The following is a 10,783-nucleotide window of genomic DNA, read 5'->3' as shown; positions in this document are numbered from 1 at the left end:
AACAAATGGATATAACAATTATAAATATCTATGCCCCCAACAGGGGAGCAGCTAGATACACAAGCCAACTCTTAACCAGAATAAAGAGACATATAGATAATAATACATTTATAGTAGGGGACCTCAACAGTTCACTCTCAGTAATAGACAGATCACCTAAGCAGAAAATCAACAAAGAAACAAGACCTCTGAATGACATACTGGACCAGATGGACCTGATAGATATATACAGAACACTCTACCCCAGAACAACAGAATACTCATTCTTTTCGAATGCACATGGAACTTTTGCAGAAAAAACCATATACTGGGTCACAAAACAGGTCTCAACTGATACCAAAAGACTGAGATTATTCCCTGCATATTCTCAGACCACAATGCTTTGAAACTGGAACTCAATCACAAGGAAAAATTTGAAAGAAACTCAAACACTTGGAAACTAAGAACCATCCCACTTAAGAATGATTGGGTAAACTAGAGAATTAAAGAAGAACTTAAGTAATTTATGGAAACCAATGAGAAGGAAAACACATTGATCTAAAACCTATGGGACACTGCAAAGGCGGTCCTAAGGGGAAAATACATAGCCATCCAAGCCTCACTCAAAGGAATAGAAAAATCTAAAATGCAGTTTTTATATTCTCACCTTAAGAAGCTGGAGCTGGGGGGCGCCTGGGTGGCACAGCAGTTAAGCGTCTGCCTTCGGCTCAGGGCGTGATCCCGGTGTTGTGGGATTGAGCCCCACATCAGGCTCCTCCGCTGTGAGCCTGCTTCTTCCTCTCCCACTCCCCCTGCTTGTGTTCCCTCTCTCGCTGGCTGTCTCTATCTCCGTCGAATAAATAAATAAAATCTTAAAAAAAAAAAAAAAAAAGAAGCTGGAGCTGGAACAAAAGAACAGGCCTAACCCATGCACAAGAAGGCAGTTGATCAAGATTAGAGCAGAGATCAATGAATTAGAAACCAGGAGCACAGTAGAGCAGATCAACAGAACTAGAAGCTGATTCTTTGAAAGAATAAATAAGATCGATAAGCCACTGGCAAGATTTATTCAAAAGAATAGAGAAAGGACCCAAATTAATAAAATTATGAATGAAAGGGGAGAGGCCACGACCAACACCAGTGAAATAGGAAGGATCCATAGAAACTTTTATCAACAGCTTTATGCCAATAAATTAAACAACCTGGAAGAAATGGATGCCTTCCTGGAAACCTATAAACTACCAAGTCTGAAACATGAAGAAACTGATTATTTAAACAGACCGATTAATTTTGAAGAGATTGAAGCAGTGATCAAAAACCTTCCCAAAAACAAGAGTTCAGGGCCTGAAAGATTTCCCTGGGGAATTCTACCAAACACTCAAAGAAGAAATAATACCTATTCTCCTGAAGCTGTTTCAGAAAATAGAAACAGAAGGAAAACTACAAAACTCATTCTATGAGGCCAGTATTACCTTGATCCCCAAACCAGGCAAAGACCCCATCAAAAAGGAGAATTACAGACCGATATCCCTGATGAATATGGATGCCAAAATTCTCAACAAGATCCTAGCTAATAGAATCCAACAATACATTAAAAGGATTATCTCTCAGACCAAGTGGGATTCATCCCTGGGATGCAAGGGTGGTTCAACATTCACAAATCGATCAGTGTGATAGATTACCTTAATAAGAGAAGAGACAAGAACCATATGATACTTTCAATCATGCAGAAAAAGCATTTGACAAAATACAGCATCCTTTCCTGATTAAAACCCTTCAGGGTATAGGGATAGATAGTACATTCCTCAATTTCATAAAAACCATCTATGAAAAAGCCTACAGTGAATATCATTCTCAATGGGGAAAAGCTGAAAGCCTTTCCCTTAAGATCAGGAACACGACAAGGATGCCCACTCTCACCATTATTGTTCAACATAGTACTAGAAGTCCTTGCAACAGCAATCAGACAACATAAAGGAATAAAAGGTATTCAAACTGGCAAAGAAGAAGTCAAACTCTCTCTCTTCACAGATGACATGATATTTTATATGGAAAACCCAAAAGACTCCACCCCCAAATTACTAGAACTCATAGAACAATTCAGTAATGTGGCAGGATACAAAATCAATGCTCAGAAATCAGTTGCATTTCTATACAAGAACAATGAGACTGAAGAAAGAGAAATTAGGGAATCAATTCCATTTACAATAGCACCAAAAATCATATGATATCTTGGAATTAACTTAACCAGAACACCGATGAAAGACATTGAAGAAGACACAAAAAGATGGAAGAACATTCCATGCACATGGATCGGAAGAATAAACATAGTTAAAATGTCTATGCTACCCAGAGCAATCTACACTTTCAACGCCATCTTGATCAATATACCAATGACATTTTTCAAAGAGCTGGAATAAACAAGCCTAAAATTTGTGTGGAACCAGAAAAGACCCTGAATCGCCAAGGAAATGTTGAAAAGGAAAAACAAAGCTGGGGGCATTACGTTGCCAGATTTCAAGCTATACTATAAAGCTGTGATCACCAAGACAGCATGGTACTGGCACAAAAACAGACACATAGACCAATGGAACAGAATAGAGAACCCAGAAATGGACCCTTGGCTCTTTGGGCAACTAATCTTTGACAAAGCAGGAAAAAACATCCAGGGAAAAAGACAGTCTCTTCAATAAATGGTGCTGGGAAAATTGGACAGCTATATGCAAAAGAATGAAACTTGACCACTCTCTCACACCATACACAAAGATAAACTCCAAATGGATGAAAGACCTTGATGTGAGACAGGAATCCATCAAAATCATAGAGGAGAATATAGGCTGTAACCTCTTTGACATCAGCCGCAGCAATTTCTTTCATGACACATCTCCAAAGGCAGGAGAAACAAACAAAAAAACCCCCACAAAAAACAAAAAAGAACTTGTGGGACTTAATCAAGATAAAAAGTTTCTTTTTTTTTTTTTTTAAAGATTTTATTTATTTATTTGACAGAGAGAGACAAGAGAGGTAACACTAGCAGGGGGAGTGGAGAGGAAGAAGCAGGCTTCCAGCAGAGGAGCCTGATGCAGGGCTCAATCGCAGAATGCCGGGATCACGCCCTGAGCCGAAGGCAGACGCTTAACGACTGAGCCACCCAGGCACCCCAAGATAAAAAGTTTCTGCACAGCAAAGGAAACAGTCATCAAAACAAAGAGGCAACCCACAGAATGGGAGAAGATATTTGCAAATGAAACTACAGAAAAAGGCTGGTATCCAAGATCTATAGACAACTTCTCAAACTCAATACACGAGAAACAAATAATCAATGGGCAGAAGATATGAACACTTTTCCAATGAAGACATACAAATGGCTAACATACACATGAAAAAGTGTTCAAAATCATTAGCCATCAGGGAAATTCAAATCAAAACCACACTGAGATACCACCTTATGCCAGTTAGAATGGCAAAAATTGACAAGACAAGAAACAACAGGTGTTGGAGAGGATGTAGAGAAAGGGAAACCCTCTTACACTGCTGGTGGGAATGCGAGTTGGTACAGCTACTCTGGAAAACAGTGTGGAGGTCCCTTAAAAAGTTAAAAATTGAGCTACCCTATGATCCAGCCATTGCACTACTGGGTATTTACCCCAAAGATACAGACGTAGTGAGGAGAAGGGCCATATGCACCCCATATGTTCTAGCAGCATTGTCCACAATAGCTAAACTGTGGAAGGAGCCGAGATGCCCTTCAACAGACGAATGGATAGAGAAGATGTGGTCCATATATACAATAGAATATTATGCAGCCATTAGAAAGAACGATCACCCAACATTTGCAGCAACATGGACGGGACTGGAGGAGATAATGCTAAGCGAAAAGTCAAGCAGAGAAAGACAATTATCATATGGTTTCTCTCATCTATGGTACATAAGAACTAGGAAGCTTGGTAGGAGAAGGAAGGGTTGAATGAAGGGGGGTAAACAGAAGGGGGAATGAACCATGAGAGACTATGGACTCTGGGAAACAAACTGAAGGCTTCAGAGGGGAGGGGGGTGGGGGATTGGGATAGGCCGGTGATGCGTAATAAGAAGCGCACATATTGCATGGAGCACTGGGTGTTATATGCAGATGATGAATCATGGAACACTACATCAAAAACTAGTGATGTACTGTATGGTGACTAATATAATAAAAAATTTTTAAAAACCTGTAAAAAAAAAGATCATAGCAAATCTGGGCATGGTCAAGGGCAGAAAGCAGAGGAAAGAGGACTGAAATATAAAAGCATCAACAAGGGAGGGGTTTGGGGAACTAAAGAGTACACTTATGAGGAGTACATCATTTGCTGTGCTGAATCAGTGTACCATACACCTGAAACTAATGTAACACTGGATGTTCACGGTACTGGAAGGAAAATTTAAAACTTAATAAAAAAGAAAAAAAAGAAAAAACAGGAAATGGCAAAATTTTAACACCTCAAATTCAAGATTTCCCAGGGTAAGTTTTGATACAGTGCTCAATTTGACATAATCTCCAAACACTTCTTTAAAAAAAATAAATAAATAAAAACAACCAATTAAGCAATGGGAGGCTTAATTCTTTTCTATTTAAAGAAAAAAACCCAATATTTTTTCCCACACATTCCACATGGCATATGTGTGCTCAACCGTACAAAAATAAGACAGTTAAAATTTTATTTTGAAAATGAAAACCATATTGAAACATCTACTTAGGGGGTGACAAAGTAAATGTTATAATATCCCGCAAATGTTTAATAAAAGGCAATTTCCTGCTGTCCTTTTAAAGTTAAAAATAAGGCCAAACTACAACTGCAACAGCAAAGGGTCATTGTGCTGTATATAAAAAGCTCAGCATGGAAACAGATTCAACAAATGTACAAAAAGAGTTTTCATGCCCAGAAAGAACTGAAGGCATCAAAAAACATGCCCCAACTACAAATAACGTAGAGCTCAGTTCAAAAAGACCAGCAAGTTCCTTCACTAAAGCAGAGCAAATTAAACTTAATCAATGCCTCTGCAAGGTTGAACAGACAATCCACCTTTAAATGTCCTCACAAACAAAACCTCAGAACAACAAAAGAGGTTCCAGAGTGTAATAAATACCGAATCCACAGTAGGCGACAGAATCCTTACTGTACACAGCTGAGAAAACCTGCCGCGGGACAATGGATCACATTTCATATTAAATTATATTTATCACGCTGAAAAATGCTTGAACAAAATACAGGATTTCTATCGGCCATTTCTGTACTACACTCACTCCCTAAAACATTTCAAACCAGCTGCGTCCCAATGAAAATCGTTTCTACCCCATGGTGCTCTGAAGAAGCCACTAGACAAAGAGCTGGGATGATGAAGAGAGGGCAGGACAACTACCCTCACCCGTGATTTCAGAAAATAAATCAATAGGGGCGCCTGGGTGGCTCAGTCATTAAATGTCTGCCTTCGGTCAGGGTCCTGGGATCAAGTCCTGCTTCTCTCTCTCCCTCTGCCCCTGCTTGTGTTTCCTCTCTCGCTGTCTCTGTCAAATAAATAAATGAAAATCTTAAAAAAAAAAAAAAAGAAAAAGAAAAGAAATTGATAAAAGAGGATAGAATAGCGAAAACATAACCTTGGCATAGGGTATTTCTGGGAAAATTACCGCTGTGACAAATGGCCTAAAGTGAACTCTTACAGCGGTCAAGAATCCCTAGCAAAGGCCCCTCCCCTCCTTCTCTATTGCTCAATTGTACAATACTACACTTTGAAAATACAACACCCTCTTGGAGCTGGGCAAGATGAAAGAGCTTTTGATCCTGCATGATCCTGCAATGCCTATTAATTTTTGCTACAACAGCCTCACAGCTGATTAAGAAAACAGAGGGCCAGTCCAGCCTCACAGTCCCATCTCAAGACTTGAGAGAGAAAATGTTAAAAGTGAATGAGCCCTGCTTTTCAGGGCAATGTATTGATTTTCATGTCTACACACACCAGAGCTGTTGCCCCTCCAACGGCAGGCAATTTGTTTAGATTACAAGTTATTTTCCTCCCTGAAACCTCAGGATAATGCTGCTAGATTCCTATGCACTTACAGAATTATCTTTCCAAAATGTTATGACTCATGCACCACCTCCCAGATCACAGGTTTAGAAATCAATGGCTTTGGTCACAAAACAAAGTGTCCCAAAGTATACTCATGTTTTTATCATCATTGGTAAAGCAACATGATCAAATGGGAAAAGCACAAGAAATATAGTCGAACCACAGGGCATTCGAAACTCCATATTACCACATATTTCTACGTCAATTTGGAGGTTACTTAGACTCCCTAGACTTTTCAGCAAATATCACCTACATTGTAAGGTGATTTTGAAGTTTCACATACAATGTAATGAATGCTGAATGCCAAATATGATAACTAGCATGAAAAATATAGCTTTTAGTTTTGTTTTATAAAGTATAATAACACATGACTAAAAGTACAGATCTTAATCTTAGTGTTCAATGATTTCTGACAGATGTACACACTGTTGTAACTGCCATCCCGATCAAGATGGACAGACCGTGGAAATAGAATGTGACCCACATATTCAATTTTAAATCTTAGGTAACCACATTTAAAAAAGTTAAAGGAGACAGATGAAATTAACTTAAATATGTTTTATTTAACCCAATATACCCAAAATACTACCATTTCAATCTGGAATTGATTTTAAAAATATCATCAATGTGGTATTTTACATGTGTTTCATAAGGCTTCGATCTGCTGTGTATCTTATGTTTGCAGCATTTCGTACTTTGAATTGGCCATAGTTCCAGTGCTTACTAGTCACATGTAGCTAATAGCTATGATATTACCAGTGCAGGTATAGACCACAGCCCCAAATTTCCAAAGGTCCCTTTCTACTCTATCCTCCTCCTCCCTGCCGCACGTGAACCACTATGCTGATTTGTTCCCATAGATTAATTTTGCCTATTTTTGAATTTCATAAAAATGATATGTATGGACTTTTTGTGACTGGCTTCTTTCAACAAGCATGCTCTTAAGATTCATACATGCTGTCCCAAGTAGCAGTGGTACATTCTTTTTTCTTGCTGAATAGCACTGCACTGTACAAATACACCACTATCTGTGCACCTGCTGACGAGCTGATGAACACTTAGGTTGTTTGCAAATATGTTACCATTAATAAAGCTGAACTGAACATTCTTGTAAAAAAAAAAAAATTCTTACTATGAGCAACATTTGAATCATAATGAAAACATTCCAAATATTATTTACATTTTGAGGAGTCCTCACCAGTATAATTTAATGCCTTATAAGAACTGAACCATATCTAAAAGCATTCCCACATTCCTTTCATTCACACTGTTTCTCAGTGTTATAAAGTTGATGTACTATACATTCTCTACTGCATATATATGCCTTTCCACAGTCCTTATATTATTAAGGCTTCTCTCCAGTATGAATTCTCTGATGTGCTTTAAGACCTGATCTAAGCCTAAAAGACTTCCTACATGTGTTACATTCGAAAGGTTTCTCACCACTGTGAATACTCTGGTGTCGAGTAAGTCGTCCATACACACTAAAAGCCTTCCCACATTCCTTACACTCATAGGGTTTCTCACCAGTATGAAATCTATGATGTATAATTAGTTGTTTGCCACTACTAAACGCCTTCCCACACTCTTTACATTCATGGGGTTTCTCACCAGTATGAATTCTATGATGCACTCTAAGGCTTTCAATATGACTAAAGGCCTTCCAACATTCCTTACATTCGTATGGTTTCTCACCTGTATGAATTCTCTCATGCCTAACAAGGTTTGAGGCGCGACTAAAGGCCTTCCCACATTCCTTACATTTGTAGGGTTTCTCTCCAGTATGAGTTCTATGATGTACTCTAAGATCTTTACCACGGCTAAAGGTCATCCCACACTCATGGCATTCATAGGGTTTTTCACCAGTATGAATTCTGTCATGTTGCACAAGATGAGAGGCTTGACTAAAAGCCTTCCCACATTCCTTACATTCATAGGGTTTCTCACCAGTATGAATTCTATGATGTATTCTAAGTCTTCCACCCTGACTAAAGGCCTTCCCACATTCATTACATACATAGGATTTCTCACCAGTATGAACTCTCCCATGTTGAGTAAGATGTGAAGCACGACTAAAGGCCCTCCCACATTTGTCACATTCATAGGGTTTCTCACCAGTATGAATTCTCTGATGAACTTTAAGGTCTATCCTACGACTAAATGTCATTCCACATTCCTCACATTTATAAGGTTTTTCACCAGTATGAATTCTCTGATGTTGCAGAAGGTTGGATGCACAATTAAAGGACTTTCCACAATGCTCACATTCATAGGGTTTCTCACCAGTATGAATTCTCCGATGTACTGTAAGGTCTGTATGTCGACTAAAGGCCTTCCCACATTTGTCACATTCATAGGGTTTCTCACCAGTATGAATTCTCTGATGCATTCTTAGGCTTCCACCATGCATAAAGGCCTTCCCACATTCTTTACATTTATAGGGTTTCTCACCAGTATGAATCCTTTCATGTTGAATAAGAGCTGAAGCATGACCAAAGGCCTTCCCACATTCATTACATTCATAGGGTTTAATGCCAATATGCAATGTCTGATGTGGAATGAGTTGATAACCACGACTAAATGTCATCCCACATTCCTTACATTCATAGGGCTTCTCCCCGGTATGAATTCTCTCATGTTGAACAAGATTTGAGGCACGACTAAAGGCCTTCCCACATTCCTTGCATTCGTAGGGTTTCTCTCCAGTATGAATTCTATTATGTACTCTAAGATCTTTACCACGGCTAAAGGTCACCTTACACTCATGGCATTCATAGGGTTTTTCACCAGTATGAATTCTGTCATGTTGCACAAGATGAGAGGCTTGACTAAAAGCCTTCCCACATTCCTTACATTCATAGGGTTTCTCACCAGTATGAATTCTATGATGTATTCTAAGTCTTCCACCCTGACTAAAGGCCTTCCCACATTCATTACATACATAGGATTTCTCACCAGTATGAACTCTCCCATGTTGAGTAAGATGTGAAGCACGACTAAAGGCCCTCCCACATTTGTCACATTCATAGGGTTTCTCACCAGTATGATTTCTCTTATGAACTCTAAGGTCCATCCTACGACTAAATGTCATTCCACATTCCTCACATTTATAAGGTTTTTCACCAATATGAATTCTCTGATGTTGCAGAAGTTTGGATGCACGATTAAAGGACTTTCCACATTGCTCACATTCATAGGGTTTCTCACCAGTATGAATTCTCCGATGTACTGTAAGGTCTGTATATTGACTAAAGTCCTTCCCACATTTGTCACATTCATAGGGTTTCTCTCTAGTATGAATTTTCTGATGTAGAGTAAAAGACGAATGTTTTTTATAAATGTGTACTTTGTCACAGCTGATTATTTCATATCTTGACTCCAAATCTAAGAGAAAGGAGAAAAACATTTTGTTTTCCTGGACAAAATAAGTGAATGTTTTATAGTAAATTTCTTTAAAAATTAAAAACATTTTAAAAATTAAAAACATGACCCATTAGAGATGAATATTTTAGAGAAGTCTAAAATCAGCTATATAGTTTGCAAGTTACGGATAGTGTCTCCATAACTCATTACATGTTACTAAAATAATTTAATGTACTCTCTCCGGTATCAGTTTCCACATAAAATATAAATATATTAAAAACAACTTTTTATACTGGATCTTTAAATCTGCAATTAAAATTTCCCCATAAAATGTAAATATTGTGGTCATTCCCTCCAATGACTAGCCATGTGTGCATTTCTTTGTTCTCATTTTAAACAAAATAATGAGAGTTCTTGTTGGTTATCTTCACTGAGCTTTTTCTTATTGAGTACACATTCTACAAATGTTCCGTCTGTTTCATTCCTTCATATCTTTTCTCAGGTCCTCTCCACTTTCCCTTTTAACCAAGATTGACCATTCTATTAATTCCTACAAGTCTGTCCATGAATTTTCAGACAGGGACTAGGTAGGTATACACCCTACTGAAAGTCTAATGGAATTCTGAGCATTTGGGTATTTTGAGGAAAAGTGAAATTGAACTATACAGTAAAGGAATCTGTAAAAAGAATTTCAGGAAATATGTGAAAAAGAATGAACAGATAGCCTGCAGAATACCAACCAATATGAAGGAATATCTTGATCAAATTCATATGTGCTGAACAAGTGGGAAGACACTTGGGGGCAAGAAATACTACCCTGTGAGTAGAATATGGTAAGTGCTAAACCCTGAGATAATACAAACACTTTCTCTTCAAAAACAAGTAACAATAGGAATTAGTAATAATATCAGAAAACCAAAACACATTTGAAAGGAAACGGAAATATCCTCTCCAGAATAAACACTGGGTAAGTATGGAAATAAAAAAGTGAAAAGTACAACAGAGAATATAAGTACATACTTGAATTTTGGTCATTCAATTTGAGCATTCAGAGAATTCAAAGACTTAAGTAATTATTGCCATTAAAATGGAAGCAATAAATGAGTTAAGGACCCAATTCCAAAACTTAAAAAAAAAAGTGAAGTAAAGGAAAAAAACAAAAACAAAATCAAATTGAGAGCAGAATGTAATGAGTTAGAAAAGTGTAGTATTAACAAATAAACTAAAGAGCTCGTGGTTTAAAAATCAAGAAGTCAACATTAGCCAAACCAACAAAAAGTGGTAAAAATAAAAAACACGAAAGAAATGAAGAGGGATATGCAAAACTAAAATGAATTTT

The 10,783-nt window shown here is 37.8% G+C and overlaps 1 protein-coding gene across 1 annotated transcript in view; it reads right to left on the bottom strand.

Moving 5' to 3' along the window:
* Nucleotides 1-6,624: 6,624 nt before the first annotated feature.
* Nucleotides 6,625-10,783, bottom strand: part of LOC148108260 (uncharacterized) — a 29,221-nt gene continuing 25,062 nt past the window's right edge. The window contains exon 7 of the mRNA XM_045786123.2: nucleotides 6,625-9,465. Within this exon, the coding sequence (XP_045642079.2) occupies nucleotides 7,427-9,465 (2,039 nt within the window). The 3' untranslated portion in view covers nucleotides 6,625-7,426. The remainder of the gene's footprint in view (nucleotides 9,466-10,783) is intronic.

This window comes from Ursus americanus, chromosome 21 (genome assembly GCF_024610735.1).
Source record: "Ursus americanus isolate L20-20 chromosome 21, mUrsAme1.1.p, whole genome shotgun sequence".
NCBI lineage: Eukaryota > Metazoa > Chordata > Mammalia > Carnivora > Ursidae > Ursus > Ursus americanus.
Note: the sequence above shows the minus strand (reverse complement) of the source record. Positions and strands in the feature narration are given on the sequence as shown.